Below are 17,354 nucleotides of genomic sequence, written 5' to 3'. Positions count from 1 at the left end.
TATATATATGTATGAGCAGTATTTGTTTGCCTCCTGCCCTTCATCTCTTAATCCATGTCTCTCTCCCCTTTTGAATTTGTTTTTAGTCATTTTGCTATCTTTCCCTTTCCTTTTCCGATTGTCCCTTTTTTCCTGAAAAGACGCAACAGTCTATGTTGGTACTTCAGCAGTACAATCAGTCGCTCACTCTGCTCTGGCTGTGTTTAGAGATGAATCTAATTGCAGGGGCGGACAAAGGCCACAGAGAGTGTCCTCTATTGTTTTTACACAAAGTTCAGTCTTTCAGCAGCTTTCCCCGCCAATTCAGAAAGTTTTAATTTAGCTATGGCACTGATTTGCCAACAAACAACACCGCCTCACTCTTATAGGCTGCCCACTGACCAGGTATGACATCTTTTCTGTAGGCCAACACAGAAGTTGGTGTTATCCTGGTTTCTTTGGCACAAAGCCTATGGACACTTTACAAACCCAGACGAACACGCCTTTACAGACTTCACCGTAGTGTAATTTGCTAATAGCCTAACATTAAGAAATCATACATAAATCCTGAAAGTGGAGTTCATTTGTGAAGATTTTCTTGCTGAACAAAACACTTAAGTAAGTTTGTTTGCCTTAGATATTATTTTCTGCAATCATCCAGGGAACCGGGGTGATGTTAGCTTTCGGGCTGGCCAACAGAAAGACCTCTCACACACACACACACACACACACACACACAATCCATACTGAGCGAGGAGCAGTAAATCTGGCAGCATCATGTTGCTATTCATACATCTAATTTCTGTGTTTTAGCACTAATTCCTGGGTCTATTCCCCCACTACGACACCCCTGCTCATATTTGCAATAATTTATGACGCTTCTTTCGCTGCGTCGTTCATGCTTGACATGAAGCTCTGGACTCCAATAGTCTCAAACGCAACATGTGACCGAGCATTAGCTCAGCGCAGAGGGAGAGAGACGGGGACTGGGAGAGAGGGAAGGAGGGAGAGAGAAGCTAAACAGGTGGTCTGAAAACACGCAGAAAACAATGTCTTCCGGCGGGGAGAAGCGGAAAGACCTCTCGTCCCCGCTTCTTTAGAGGAATACCGGGACAGCCGCGGAGCCGAACAAACAAAAAACCCATGCTCCTTTTTTATTTTCAGACGGATTTCTCCTCCTCCTCCTCCACCTCCTCTTCTCGGTTTTACTCCGAATCTGGGCAAGATCTCGGATACTAAACCATGAAAGTCACGGTGTGTTTTGGCAGGACCCGGGTGGTGGTGCCGTGCGGGGATGGAAATATTAAAGTGCACACACTCATCCAGCAGGCTGTCATGAGATACAAGAAAGCTATCGCCAAGGTAAGTGGCGCCTACTTTGTTTTCTTGTGGCTTTTGTTTTCCTGGAAACGATGTTGCGACGTCCTGCGGGCGCACTCAATATGGCGCTAAGTTGAAATAAATGCTAAGAAGAGGTAACGGGGTGCCAGCGTCTGCTGTCCGCGCCGCTCACGAGCACACAAACTCCGCACGCGCGTTATTCGCCGTGTGTTGCTGCTTTGAAAGAAAGGCGCACCGCCATTGTGGTTCTTGTGTTTGTAAACCCACAAAACTTCCTCAGGGATTCAAACTGTGGCACTGAACAAAGCAGTGCGTGGTTTGTTGGAGCGTTTAAGTCATTTTTTTTACTTGTTTCTGAGACGTATTTGTACAAACACATGTTTATAGACCTAGTAACCCAGTTGTAAGACCTTTCATGCCTCTGAAAGTTGCCAGCAGAGATTAGCCTACTAGCAAGTTAGCCAGCAGGCTGCAAAAGTAGGACTACAATCTGAGGCGTTCAGGCTGTGGTTCAGAGCAATGTAATTCGCAGCATTAAAGTCTCATTAGCTGTGTCTGCCTAACTTTAATGTGTATATCGAGTGAAACAGTTAAAAGTTCCTCTTTGTTTGACTTGTAACGCACTCATTAATGATGACAGGGAGGGTTAGCTGGAGTATGCCAGTACAGAGAAGTGATGAGAGCCAGAGTCAATGCAAAATGAGCAAAAGCAAGAACAAAAGTGTTTTTGACGACTTAATGTTGCACTTTGGTTTTGGACTGAATGCATATGAAGAAGCCGCCTGCAGCTGCATGGCTGTCTGAGCAGGCACCAGGCCCTGCAGGATAGGGAGGGAAACTGCAGTGCCAAGCTCCAGCTGACTGGTGGAGGCCTGGACCTGACATATAAATCCTGGAGATAAAAGTGAACCTAAGAAAACTTGTAGCAGGGTGTTGGGGTAGCAGCAGATAACCTTTGAACCAGCTTGGTGTTTCATGTGAAAGGTTTTCTGGCTTGATCAGATAAGATGAGTCTTGGGATACAGGAGCATTGTAAACATCATTGTATATTTTTTCTTCTTCCTTGGAATAATTTTTATTTCACCCAAATTCAATAAAGCCCACTTTTTAAAGCATCCACGTCGTTTTAACTTTTGCTCAGATTTATTTAAAAGTACCCATTTGTATGTGTAAAAACCTAAATTTGGCGCACAGTCACCCAACAATAATCTAAGTTTACATAATTCATCTTCACATTTAGGACTTTTTTTTAGCAGAAACTGTGAGACATTTAGGGAAGTACTAAATTCACAGTGGGTAAATCCAACTTTGTTTATTGCCAGCCTTTGTTTAAAGCAGAGATATGTTAAAGCAGCTACTCAAGTGTGATTAATAATGAACACTTTGCCCTTCCATGTTCTAAGTTTAAAGCGTGTCTCTTTTTGTTGTAATGATAGTGACCTAGAAGTCATACTGTATCCTCCTCTCCTTTGAATAATTCAGTGTGAGCAGACAGAAGAGTGCAGGAGAATATCTGTGTGCAGCAGGGAGGCAGGTAAAGAGGGACTAATAGTGAACACTGCTGGACAACTCTCTCTACCTTACTTGTATACCAACTCTTATTCGACTTATTGGTCTAAGAGAAAAAAAACCCAAACAACCTGTTTGTCCTTACTGATTCAGAAAGAGGTGTTTTTGGCATGTGGTTTTGGAGACAGGTCAAGTTTTCCTTGGAATAATTAAATGTGGTTTTCCTTGGAATAATTAAATGTGGCATGAATGCTGTAAAATAAAATAAAAAAAAAAAAATAAAAAATGGCAGATTTGTACCAGTCAGAAATGCTCTGAATTGAGGTGAAGAAGAACCCTATTTTAAGTCATATTTTGATGCAGAGATTTAATTAGCAGGAATAAATTGGTTCAGTTTGGTTTATAGTTTGCATTGTGGAGATGTACTGTTAATAAGGGGTAGTCTTATTTTGATGCAAAGATTAGTACATTAGCAGGAATGTAGCATAACACAAAGGTGAAAGCAGTGCTCTGTTTATGTCATTAGGGATTGCAACCAAAATATTTTGTCCTTAAAAATGATAGATAATTGTGATAATTGTAATCTCAATATTGATTACTGTCAGTGATTATCATATCAGCTACATCTCATACATCTTGTGGTGTGGTGAAATCAAGTGCGACATATTTGATGTATTGGCACCTCAGCATGCAGAGATGCCACCAAAACATTCAAAAGTGTGGCTATACCCCACGCCAGTCCCCTCACATCGTAAGTATTGAGTATTGGTATCGGTTAGGACTGTACTCGACTCAGAATTATGCCAGTTGAATCCGATTTGGCTGTTCAGTATGAATTTCTGATGATTCGTTTTGTTTTCGATACAAACTTTTTACGTATGAACCGACTATGAGGTGTTCAGCATGACAGCGGCATTCACATAATATATTGAACAAGCTAATGGCACTAACAACAGGGTGTTTCTGTGCAACAACTTTTTTTTGCAGACGCTAGATGTCAAACCAAAGCCAGAGACTGTATTGTAAGTTGCCGTGAGCTGTAAATTTACCATGTCTAAGCAGAAGGTCCCTCCTCTCTCTTCCCCTGTGCCGCTGTCAGCTCGTCTGCAGCTCCGTGTTATTAAAGAGCAGAGTGAAAGTCGAGAGCTCTTACTCCGCAGTAAAATCTGGGGACTACAACACAGCACATAGCACAGACTAAAACAACTGCGCGATTAGAGGCAAACACAGTTGACAGAGGAGTCTCCGACTGATGAATCGAATCTGAATTTCAAGGGACAGCCCTGGTATCGGCATCACTTTAAAGTTAATGGTATTGATACTGGTAATTCTTTAAACAACACCCATCCCTAGTGCCAGATATTGACAATTTGATATTTTATCACAATATTTACTTCCAGGTTACCAGTGAAAGTCACTACTGCATCTGGCTCAGATCACTGTGGTGTCTTTTTTTCAGGTTATTATCACACTTGAGGCAACTGTCTGGAAAGCCTAAATGTGCTGCTGTTGCATGCAGAGCGAGGATTGAGCCCTTGTGCTCAAAATGAGGCCACACATACAATTCTCATTCCGTCTTCTTCAAGCTTTGATCTAAAATACAAAAAAACAAAAATAAAGCAACCCCCGGAGCTCCTTATGAACTTCTCACCCACAACAAAACCTCAGAATACAACACCCTTGCCATTTAATCACCTCAGATCTGCCTTTATTGCTCCAGTCCCACCCTGCCTACTTTTCATCTGACCAAGGTTGGGCATTTTCGTGTTTCATGTCTAGCGAGTGTCTCAGCAAGTCTTTCGGTCACAGATGTTGTGTTGAAGATCACAGCTTTTTTCAGTCAGCCCGCCCTTAATAAGAGGCCCAAATTTAAGTTTGTTTTTCCTGCTTTAGTGTTTGTATGAACCTTCTTGTAACTTCCCCTGTCATTACAGAGGAATGCTTCCTGCAGAAAAGAAAGAGTCCACTTCTAAGGGCCTTAAGCCATCTCATAACTGTGGAATTAGAAAGACGAGGACACTAGGATGAGCGACAGACACTGTTTGTATGACGCTCACACAGTAATCTTACTGGGCTTGAGATAGGGAACAGTTTTTTCCAGTTTCTGAGCATCTTGAGAGTGAAACGGTGTCTGATTATCCTCCACTGCTCTTTTTCCTTCCACAGATCATAGGGTGGATTCGCACCCTTTCGACTAAGTGTGGCAAGCGTTTAAAATGACACCCTTTGCTTGGAAAACCGTCTGGTGGTTTAATGCTCCAAACCCGCAAGTGACATAAGCATTGGCATGTCAAAAGGACCATGGGATTTGTCTCTTTTTGACTGTTTTTAACGCTCAGTAGTCTCCAGGGGGATATCAGGTGTCTGGATTGTTGTGTCCACATTAGCGCGTGGCAGATTTCCATTCACAGCCTCACACTGCTGGAGTTTCCTCCGGAGAAGTCTGGACTATTGTGTACATATTTCACAGCTGAAGCAGACAGATGTAACATGACTTTGACTGTTCCAGATAATAGGAGCACCGTCAAAATAATTTCACTAAAAGTATAGTAGACAAAAGATTATTATTGTATGTGTATGTGTCTTTCCAGAGATGGACCTATTCGTCACAGAGTAAGATCCTTTTTGTTTAACCAGTGACATCTCTGAAACCACCAGACCCCATTTAAAAAAACAGCAATTTAAGAAATTATTGATCCAACAGATTTTAGCATCTAAGTAGTGAACTAAGGGTTAATTTCAACCAAACCAGAGTTGGTGATTGTTAGAACAATTGAAAGACAAACCAAAAATGTTTTCGTGAGTTTTTTTTGTTGTTTGTTGTTTTGTTGTATTCTTTCATCTTTGAATGAAGTGTTTTATGATGATAAAATCACTGTTTATTTAAATGAAGTCTGGTGGGTTTGTTGGTGGCGATTTTGGGGCTGTTTCTGGTTGAGCAAAAAGGATCTTACTCTTTAAAAAAAATTTGTCTCTGTGAGATCATTTTTCATAATGTTTTCAGACAGTTAGAATAATAATCTTAGCCTGTCAGTGACAAAAACAAGCACTTCCAGTGGACTTACAGTGACAGTTTTACAATTGCCCCACGTGGTTTTATTGCAGCCTGTTTCGCTGCTGTCGACTGCTGTCTCTCTCAGTACTGGACCAATTTTAAACATCAGTGTTCTCTTTTGTCATTTAGACACAAAAATATAGAAAAAAATAGTGTCCAGGCTGAAAAATGCCAGTGTCACTCTTTAAGTAACTTTTTGTTTTTGGAAACATGTAGTAGAAATAAATTTACTTGGTGCGCATTTAAGTGAAATTTAAACCAGTTAGGGCTGCAGCTTTCATGTATCTGTCACTACTAGGGCTGTTTGATTATTGACTGTTAATATTTTCCATAATTTGGTTGTTAAATGTCAAACATTGTGACAAAATATCCACCCAAGTCCCCAGAGCATGATGAGATGTTTTCAGATTGCTTTGTTTTTATGACCAACAGTCTAAAATCCCCAATTATTCAATTTACAATTAAGCAGAACAAAAATATGCATTAATTTCTCACATTTGAGAAACTGAAACCAGCTAAATCTGGTGTTTTGGATGTGTAAACTGCTTAAACTACTATAATAAGGATTAGCCCACTTTTGCAACCATGCCAGGCTTAAATGCTAACGCTTGATTTCCACCAATATTTAAATGGCCAAGTTTTCCAGTTGACCATGGTTTTATTTATTTTTTTTGTATGATGCACTAATATTTCACAGAAAACAGTTTTACTTTGATAGTTAATGAAATGTGGTCATATTCAAAGGCTGATGTGAACAATAAATGTGGTTGAGCATGTGTCAAACACACATGCTCAAAACACATTTATTCAGTTTCACAGCAACAAAACAACCTTGATGTGGCGCAAGCTCAGAAAATGATCACATGTGAGCAGTACTATCACTGACCGACTCCAATCTGTCTTAAATTTTGTCCTGATGTCATGTCTGTGTGCTGCAGAGTGAGGAGATAGTGTGCAGTGTATGGATCTTATGCTTGAGAAGGGCTGGGTGATATGGAGAAAATCAAATTAGTCTGGATTGGTATCTATGTTTGCTTAAAAGTTGTTTTATGGTGGCACTTCACACTGCCACTTTTTTACAAATGACTTTTCTCTAACTTTCTTATTTCCCCGACTGTTATCACTTCATTGTCTAAATTTGGACAGAAAGACTGACAAGGAACATTGTTGCTATTTGTCTGAAAGCGCTAAGAGAACCTGGGACAGCAAACTTACCACACACACACACACACACCACACACACACACACACACACACACACTCAGTTCCCAGTCCTTTCTCATGTTTTCAAGTATTTTCTCACATGTATACAATTTAGAAAAAGCGCTCAAATTATAATGTTAGTGTTAATTTATTTATATATAAGATAAATAAATGAATACATGTTGTTTTAAATGCTCCTCAGAAGACAGTCACTAGGTCCATCATTGTTCAAAGTAAAAAAAAAATCATACTTTATGATGTTAGTTTTAATAAAACGTATAAAAACGTATCAAACCATTGCACTACTACTGTATTGAACCAAACTGTGAATTTTGTGAACCATTACGCCTCTGTTGAGTAGCATGACCTGAGGTTATTCAGCACATGCAACGTGTCTTTGAGTTTCCTGTTTGCTTAACCAGTGCTACAATGCTGCACTGGTTAAAAAAAATAAAGACTCCGTCAAAATATAATAATTCTCCATAATTTATGGGCTCTAGGTCCGGGTCCAGATAGGATGCTGTCTCTGTCCTTACACATGGATGTTTTATGATGTCAGATGAAAAGCATAGTAAGTCATATTATTTTATGCATGGGGCGTGTTTATTCCAGGCATATTTTATTCCAACTCAGGAATGTTAAATTTTGCCTTCAGTAAGTCTAACGAAATACTGTCCGGGTTTAGGTGTGGATTAAAGGATAGATCTGGACTGATTTCTCATTTCCATTATGGCTTGGGCTGAAGAAACTTCAAATGTGATTGAACTGTTAGCATAGGTGCGGTAGTTCTACCTCATGTCGGGTCGCGAGCTCAAATAATTTTACAGTTCATCTGTTTGATCCTCATGTCACCATGCTGTACCAGCCAGGGGTTCCTGCTTCCAAAACGAGCACAGTGCAGGATTAAAAGCTTCACTGATGATTCCCGGGCCGCTGACTTTGCCCTTGACCAAACTACTGTGAAAAATGTCCTGAAACATGACCTGGCAAAGCATTTCATTTCCTAAAGCAGTCAGCTAAAGATGCACCATAATAAACTGAAGATAATTAGCTGTGTGAGACTTCCTTTGTGAACTTGCCGAAAAATGATCAGGGCATAATAAAAACAGAAACGTATTCAAAGTCGTCATTCTACCTCTAAAACCTATAAAAAATTACTTATGTTACATAAAGGACTTTGAACACCAGAAAAGGCGATTGAGGTCAGCAGCTGCAAAGTATACCATCGTTTTTCCGTAGGACATGAGACACTTGTGTTTTTCTTTTTGCCATTTGATGATGTTAGCATTATTGCAGTTCCCACAGTACTTCTTTGCTTCGCTGTGCATTTTAAACGTCTGTTTTTTTGTTACAACTCAGTGACTGCTTCAATGTGAGGAATTTACACAAGTGAGCTGTTGTCCTTACTAGTGTGTGACATCATGATGTTGATGTGATAATAGAGATGCCAATTTTGTCTTTTGCCAGTGAGCTGTCCCAGGAGGAGACGGAACAGGGCACAGACTCATTGTTAGAGCGGTGCCGCTGTTTGGGCCTGTTAATGCAGAGAGAGAGATGTGAAGTGAGCGGCTGTAAAATGCTGACTGCAGAGTTTTCAGCTGGTGGGAAGACCGGTGCTCTGCTTTTGAAGTTCATTTACATTTCAGGAGTTGAGCTCATGCTGTTATTTTGAAATATTTACAGTAAGAGTTTAAAGACATTCCTTTAGGGTGTTTTCCTATAAGTTACAATTGATACGAATTGTGCCTGAGTATGGATTTCCCTCCTCTTCACCCGAATGCCGCCTAGCTTACACATTACTAATGTTGTTCCATATGCGAGTACACTTTGCGTCGTTAGCTACTTGACATTTTTGTTGTGCTACAGTATGGAAAAGGGTGTTCACAGACAGACACTGCTGCCTTCGGAGCTGTCATCGGCAAGGATAGGCGTCCTGCGGGAGCTCCCTCTGCAGAGAGTTAAAGCGCATCTGGGTCTGTCCTTGGCAGGTTGCACTGTCGTCTGCTGTTGAGGCATCAGTATTAAGTTTAGACTGTTTCATGACGGGAATAAAATCTCCTTGTGGTAATGTTAAGTAGCAGTCCACTTCCATGTTTTGGTCCAACTGGTGTTCACACCTAATGTATACCTTACCAGAGAATACATGAACCATACACGATATCACCTTTTCAAGTGGTACAGATCAGCGTTTCGTGCCTGGGTACAGTAAACTGTATTCATCAAACAAAGTGGACTTTTGGGTCAAATGTACTTGGATCCAGGCTGGTCCTCAGTAATGAAAGAAACTTGTGTTAAAGACTGCAGAGGATCACAGCATCAGCACCCTGACAAGACATTAAAGAACATTTCTGCAAACTTAGAATATCATTGACATCTTGCCAGGAAACCTTTTTAAAATGTAAAACCTGCTACAGTGTGTTTTATAGGGTATTCTATAGATGCAGTACCCTCCATGAAGTGAACAAGAGACCATGTCAACCTGATCTGAGTTATACTTGGAAATGAGGACTTTACTGAATAAGACTTGACTTTGAGGAGACAGTATTATTCAAACAAAGTCATTTGGGATTGTCAAAGAATCAATACCACCTCTGCCTTTTTTTCTCTTCACATAATATCTTATGTAACTTTTTGTGTGTACAAATAAGTGTCACACCATGAATGCCTTTGAGGAAAAACTATCCAAAAGTGTGTAGAGTTGACCCATCTCTCTTTGCTGCTCTTTGCATATGGCTCTTTAAAAACAGACATATTTTTTTCATACAGTCTAGATCTTTGGAACCAACAGAACCCTTTAGCGCTGGCATGAGACTTACAGAAAAACACTGAAGTAAAGTTTTCACTTGGTTAACTCCTGGAACAATAAGAAATTAATAAGAATGGCACGATTCTTATGAAGACTTGGGCCTGACTTGCCTTCACTGACGTGAGTCCTGCTTTAAACCTGTCTTGATTGATTTTAGACTAGTTTGGACTTTCCCCAAGAGATTATGAGCTATATATGATGACACACTGAAAACAGAGAAATTGGTTGTGTGGAGAACCAGGCTGCTCCTAAACTATCCACACAGAGGCTTTTGTAAATGATACCATTGAAAAAGGGAAGAGATAAAATTTATCTTTAATGTGACACGTTGTAATCTGAACCGTTAACCGTGATGGAAGAAGGGGGCCGTCCAACAAAACCATAGTTAATAAGAGTCCAGATCATGAGACTTAATGACACAGAGAGCTTAAGTGGTTTACAGAGTGCTGTGAAAACAGATTACTTGAACCCTGGCATGGATCCAGTCAGCTGAGCATTGGCACCCCAACCATGTGCACCAGTGCCGGCTACATACAGCACTGCATCCCCCAGAAGGCCCCACAGACAAACAAAGTAGGCCAGAGATGGACTGACAGCAGCCTATTTTTGGTGATGGATGCTTCAGAAATTATCACCAGCACTCAAAGTTCTCTTGATGAGTGCCTGCATCACAGGGTGGTGTTTTGCAGGTCAAGTCACCCCCCGGCCTCGCCCTCGCCCTCGCCCTCGCCCTCGCCCTCACCCTCAGTTCAGCTGTAGATTCTCTTCCATAAACAGAGGAAGCTCCTGAATGTAAATTGGTGCAAGGAAAAAGGATCAGGAAGCTTATAACAAAGTTTTATGATATCTTCACTGCTCTGCTCTGATGTTTTGTTCACCTTTGTCACCCAGGCCTTTCAGATGGAAGCCGTAGTTTATTTATGAAAGAGATTCTTGTCGTTTCTTCTCAGAAGGGTGTTTGTAGAAAAGCAGGGTCGGATGCTAAGAAGGCTTGTGTGTTTTCAGGAAAATATAGTCATTGCAGAGGCCTACCACAAATGTGAGGTAACTATGATTTGACTTCAAGCTGATTTAATGACAAGGGTGTTACACGCGAGTCTTGTTGAATTAGGGCTACACTGCTTTGAAATAAAGATATGCTGTGTTCACTTTTTGAAATATGCAACACCATAAAACATCTGGCTTTACTGTGTTATTGAAGTTATTAGCGATTTTAAAGAGATTGCTTACAGAACAGTGTCATTACTTGTGTTGAGAACACTGCGTTGTATTCATCATTGTGCTTTTTTTGCATACTCTGTTCAAGTCTGCTCAGGTTGAATTTACTCAGGACTTCTGTGGTTTGAGCTACGGCAACATTTAAATAGTTTCAACTGATAGTTATACTAAGCTGGCCAAGCATAACTGAGCAGTCATCAACTTTCTCCCATAATAAACATGGAGGTTACAAAGCCCAGACATTGTCTCAAAGGGGCCTGCTCAAAAGAATAATGTTCTCTATGGACTCTTGGGCTTCTGGTCATTTTGTATCAGCAGCACAACTATGGAAAAGCTTTCAATTTCATTTTCAAAATGTGATTGTATTAGGGCAAAGTCTGTCTCACACTCTTTCACGCCAAACCATATCATCTGACCTACCAATCACAGACCATCTGGGAATAGTCAGATTCTCTACTTGTATTTATTGCTGCAACAAGAAGATGATTATTTCCAGAATGATTATTGCCAGAATTACAGAATTGAAATCAAATTTGCATTTTCTATGAACATTACTCTGTGATCTAGTATCATATTAGCAACAGCCAAAAAGAGGTCTGATTGGTCGAGATGCTCGAGCAGTGAGATGATCAGACGGGTTGTAAACAAACCCTTGGCTTAGCCAGTCTTATTCGGAGTAGAAGATGAAAGCAAGCAGAAAAATGATTGCCCAAACTGTGCAGAGATGGCTCTGTGTTCCTCTGTCATCTAAGTAATTACTTTGGTATTGTAACTAAATGAAATTATGGCCAAAACCTCAAAAAGACAGCACTGGAATGTACTTTATTTAGTCTGTGGCTGCTTAGTAAGAAGAGGTTATAGGTTTTATAGTCTACAATATCCAGTATGTGACCATAAAATTACCTAACATCCCTGTTGAGGAGTCAAATCACTGACTTCCCTCTCTGCTCTCCCCCTGGCTGCTCATTCAGTGCGACTTACTTTAGTCCAGAGTATCAGCTAAATGCAGAATGAATGTGCACTTGTTCCCAGCAGGCATACTGGCCTTGTTCACAGGCCTGAGTGTCCCTTGTCCATCGAGCGGACAGACACTGACTGAAATGTCAAGGACTCACTGTGTGTGGAGCACGGAGCACAGGGAGAGGATTGTCTCTGAGGAATGTCAGGACACTGAACAAACAGCGGCATAGCTCAGATATACTGTATCCCTCAGTGCAGCCTGGAGATGTGATTGAGTCTGAGGACCAAACTGGTACTCTCTTCCTTTTCCGCAGCGGTGGCTTAAAATCTTGCATTTCTGCTCTTGCTTTGTAACCTAATTGTTTAGACGCTGGTTTATTATTTTCTTCCTCCTGCATCTTAATTTCCCGTGAGAATCCCCTTGCCAGAGACTTAAAAATTTCATTTTATTTCCCCGGGACAGAGCCTGTCATTCTCACCCAGATGTTAATTGCCGGCAGCTAAACGAGAAACCTGGTGGTTTAGTGATGTAAAAAGCGCAAAGCTCAGGCCAAAAAGCATGTTCTCAATGAAAACCCAAATGCATTTCAAAGGGATGGAGGTCCGACATAGCCAAAGTCCACGTTTTTTTGAAACATGGTAATACTCTGAGACAAGTGTGAGGTTCAGCTTGGACACAGAAAACCACATGCTGCTCAGAGGATGAAGAGGCTACATTAGCATAACCCAAATGATTTATGAGTGTAGATTAATGATGTCCCTTGAAATTGAATTCAGTACTTAGGCTGATGAGGCTTTGTCTGCTAAATATAGGACAGGCCAGGCGAGAGCTCTGCCTTTGACGGATAGATGATTATTGGCCTTTGGGCAGAGCAGAGGCACTGGGGCCCTTGAGCTTCATTCTTCATGTTTGATGTCTGTCCCTGCTGTCTGCTTGGGTGTTCTGGTTGCTCCTGGTGTATAGTTCAGGAATTTTGGATTTTGAGAGTTGTAATTTGATGTAGCTCACCTGACCAGTGCTGTAACTAGCCTATCAGCTCACCTTAAAGCCCTTTTGAATAAAGAGTAGTGCCAGGTAATATATCGGTATTATATTGATATCATGATATAAGACTTGATATCTACGTTGATTTTGGCTATTGTTATTTTGTAAGCGTTGCGTTATCCTGGTTTTAAAGGCTACATTACAGTAAAGTGATGTAATTGTCTGAATTTAGCTGCTGTATCATTTGGACTCACCCACTTAGTCATTATATCCACATTAATGATGATTATTTATTAAAAGTCATATTCTGTAGATATGTTGTGAAAGCACCAATAGTCAACCCATCATTTGGGGATGCTCCTAACAACTCATTTCCCTGACGTTTAAACTTTAACTTGTTGACTAAGAAAACACTCTCTAAGGTAAACATTGTCAGAAAAAATATTGCATATAAGAGTCATATGAAATCATTAAAAATGTTCAATATTCAAATGGTATTTTAAATGCTGCTGAAATATTTTGAACTTGGCACCATGTGTTATGAACATCGCACATTGTACTACAAAACATGACAACAACTCACAGAATAAAAGCTAAGAAAAAACATCTGTTGAAAACTATATTCTTGAGGGGGAAAAAATGCATGTTTAAAAAAAAATCTAATTGCAATCATTTTGACGAATACTGCAATTGCAATAAGTGCTTTGATTTAAGTAGGGATGACAATATTTGTTTTTGTTTTTACTGAAAAAAAATAATTAAAATGATGATGCAATTTTTGCTGAGGTCTGTACAAAAAAAAGCATGTTCCCTCATGTCTGGAATATAAATTGTAGGCCAGGGCCTCTCTATAGCAACACAATGCTTTAATTATAATAGTATGCTGTGGCACATTTTTATCTCTTTCAAAGAATACAGCTCGTACGAATTGGATATTACACTTGGCCATATTGCAGTTTTGATAATGTTTTGATCAGTTAATACATGCTTAACATGTATTAACCAGCTTTTTGCATACATGTGTTGAGTGAAGGAATACCAACACAGATCCACACAGTTTGTCTGTTAAATTTGACATGATGAGTAAAGACGGCTGTAGCTTTAGCGAAAAAATGATGTAGCCAGTTTGGCATGTTGATATCTGCCCATTGGGTTCAAATGACATGCCGATATGTATTTAGTTTATGATAGATGAAAGAAAGGCTTTGATTCGTAGCCGCCTCTGCGATTCCAAGCCCTCATTCTCTCCTGGGTGTGTTTTTGACACGGCTGGTCTGCACTTGTCAGAATGCAGTTGGCACAGTGATTTAATATTCACCGTTCACACAGAGAGACGGTGAAATAATCAGGAAATCAAGGATTCACATTACCCGGTGTGTTTCTGCTCCTCATGGGGAATTTTAAGACAATTCAAGTCTATTTGTTATCATTTTAGGCAGAACATAGTGGCATGAAACTGATTTCTGATCACAGTGCTTTTTAAAGCACTATTACAAAGTTGAATTTCTTCAACTGAATTTCTTTCTAATAAAATCCCAAAGCAGCTTCTCCCAGCCTTCTTTTTAACTGGAGATGTGACCATATGTGAGACATAAATGCTGCTCAACAGGAAAATCTACTGTCTGACTGACCAGCTGATGATGCAAGACTCTCAGTCTCTGTCATGCCCGGACTTGGCGATGTGTCTTCTCTTTCCCTTTCAGCAGCAGTTACTTGTGCAGACTTTGGCATGTTTGTGTAAACTTACCTTTGTTCCTACTTTAGTAAACTTCCCTCGTGCCTGTTGCGCCACTACACAAATATCATCTTAAGTGACAGATCCAGACTACCGTGGACAACTGCTCGCATTGTGTTGTGCTTGACAGACTTGTTAAATGGTGTCCGGTACCGTATACATCATCACATCTGTCTTCCAATGAAGCTGAGTGTGCAACAAGACTGCAGTTGTATGTTGGAGAAACTGTTCACAATAGAGCAAATCTAGATTATGTTTTAATGTTCACTACAGTACAAGAGGTTCTTGTACAAATGAATAAACATCAGTAGAGTCTGGAGTCTACACATGCTACTGATGTTACTGCAAACATAATCTGCCTCTAACTCTCCATTTTTGTGTGCAGTCCACATTGGCCTCAAAAACCTCAAACTATTGCTGATTCAAAGGATGAAATTTTGTGATAAAATCTTTAAAAGATTTGATCCTTCTGCTTTGGGTTTCTCCACACATTCATTGAGTTGTAACGTGCTGTTAAAACATCTGCTGCCACAAATAGATTTTCTTCTTTTGGAACTAGACAGTTCATTAGGAGCATGTTGAAATATATATTGCTTATATAGCCAAAAGGGCTCAAAGTTTAGAGATGTCTAGGTAAATGCTTAAACATATTTTTTAAAAACAGTGCATTGTATTTACTCTGACACATTGCTTGACTGTTTTTCTTGTCCATGGCACCCCTTTTAACATAAAATTAGTAGGTTTAACTACATGCAATTAAGTTTTCATCAGTGGAAATGACATTTCAACATGTCAAAATTTCATGATACCCTATTATGATACCCTTAATGTAGATGTCAACAACTGACATTACCGCTACCGAGAATGGAATCGTTGATATCAAGATGTAACATTTTCACTAGTGAGAAAATTGTTATTAGTGCTACTGATAAAATGTGAGTAAATGTCTACAGCTAATTTTTGAATGAGATTTCAAGCCAGGATATTACAATTAGGGTTTCTTTGAGAACTATAGTTTCTGATTTTGAGTTTTGGTGAAGTTGTTTGTTGCTGAAGGAGAACATCTCAGCCCAGACGGGATAGATTGAGAAGTGGGAGTCAGCGGAAGAGAGCTTTCCTTTTCCTGTCCCTCATCATTAGTATGCCGGGAGTCAGTGGTGAGGAAGTGCCTCGACTGGACCAACTGGACTGTCAGAGGGACCAGAGTAGTTAGTATGGCAGATAAAATCAACGCCCAATGTGAAAACAGGTAGAACATACCCGACCACTTGATTCAGCTGCATAGCAAAAGAGAACTGGCTTTATTGCCAACAAACAGAAGTAAGAGCGCAAGAAAGAACAGCACACATAAATCCAGCAGGGAACTGAGGTTAATGATCGCTGATGTGGTGAGAGTGAGGCTACTTTGTTACCTGACAGCCCAGGAAAAGTCTGATTTAATTAACTGTAAAGTACAGTGAAAATTCAGGAACGGTTTTGCTGAGAACAGGGCCAGAACATCAAGAAAGCTGTGCTCTCATGTTCCTCTGGTTTGTTCAGACCCTCTGCACCAGCGGGGGAGTACGAAGATGAAAGAGGCAGCCATAGCTCGGCAAAACCAGAAATAGTGTCGACCAAAACAAGGGGAAGAAAAGCAGTGGTTCTGTGGTGAGAGAACATCTGCGGAAATGCTGCATGCCATTTAATTAGAACTTGGAAAATACAGAGAAATGTAAAAAAAACAAAAAAAACAGTAAACATGGACATGCAAAAAAAAAAAAAGAAAGAAATGGGCAGAAACACAAGTTAAGGTGTGATATTTTAGAGTAATAGCAATTATGAGTTAAACAAGTGCAGCCAGTGAGCCTGTTCTTACTGCAGAGCCAGAAGCTAACCTGTATAGATATTTAGATAGATATTTGGGCAAATGTAATGTTTGATCTGGTAAAATCTGCTGCAGTTTCCTTCTGCAGCAAGGATCCTTTATTGCTTCACAGTAGACTAAAGGACATGATAAAAGAACATTTAGACCTTGCACTGGAATGGAAACTTTAAGATTTGCTCTTGATTTAACATTAGTGATTCTCTCCTGCAAGTTTGCACTAATGCTCCAAAAAACTAGAGTTACAAATAAAGTATGACGTTGCTGATATGAAATAGCACGGAACATGGGATTAACTCTTTTTACCCTGAAATCTGTTTACATATTAATGTGTGAAAGTGTGTGCTTTAACAGTTTTATTCAGTGCGAATGAGTTCAACTTGGAAGAAATCGGCTTTTGTAGCAAACAATGATGGATTCTTAATGCGACTTGAATGCAGCTTATCACAGTGGTGACAGTTGAGGCCGAAAAAGGCATTCGCTGAATAAAAAGCTTACTGTGTGTGAATCAACTGTGTCAGATTTGGCCAGAGACTACTGCCTTTTTTTGACATGATCAGACAAGATATTGTGTGTGTGTGTGTGTGTGTGTGTGTGTGTGTGTGTGTCTGTGCGTGTTCAGCTCCTACATTTGCCCTCTCGCACACATGAATTAGGACACCAAACCCAACACGCCTGGCATTTCAAAGAGGAGGCCATTTG

At 40.2% G+C, this 17,354-nt stretch overlaps 1 protein-coding gene across 14 annotated transcripts in view; it reads left to right on the top strand.

Annotated features, from left to right (window-relative positions):
* Positions 1 to 975: 975 nt before the first annotated feature.
* Positions 976 to 17,354, top strand: part of LOC121951641 (partitioning defective 3 homolog) — a 314,689-nt gene continuing 298,310 nt past the window's right edge. For all 14 annotated transcript variants that reach the window (XM_042498052.1, XM_042498051.1, XM_042498056.1 and 11 more), the window contains exon 1: positions 976 to 1,341. In XM_042498052.1, the coding sequence (XP_042353986.1) occupies positions 1,222 to 1,341 (120 nt within the window). In that variant the 5' untranslated portion in view covers positions 976 to 1,221. The remainder of the gene's footprint in view (positions 1,342 to 17,354) is intronic.

The sequence above is a fragment of the Plectropomus leopardus genome, chromosome 12 (assembly GCF_008729295.1).
Source record: "Plectropomus leopardus isolate mb chromosome 12, YSFRI_Pleo_2.0, whole genome shotgun sequence".
NCBI lineage: Eukaryota > Metazoa > Chordata > Actinopteri > Perciformes > Serranidae > Plectropomus > Plectropomus leopardus.
The sequence above is the reverse complement of the archived record's forward strand: the minus strand, read 5'-3'. Positions and strand labels throughout refer to the sequence as shown.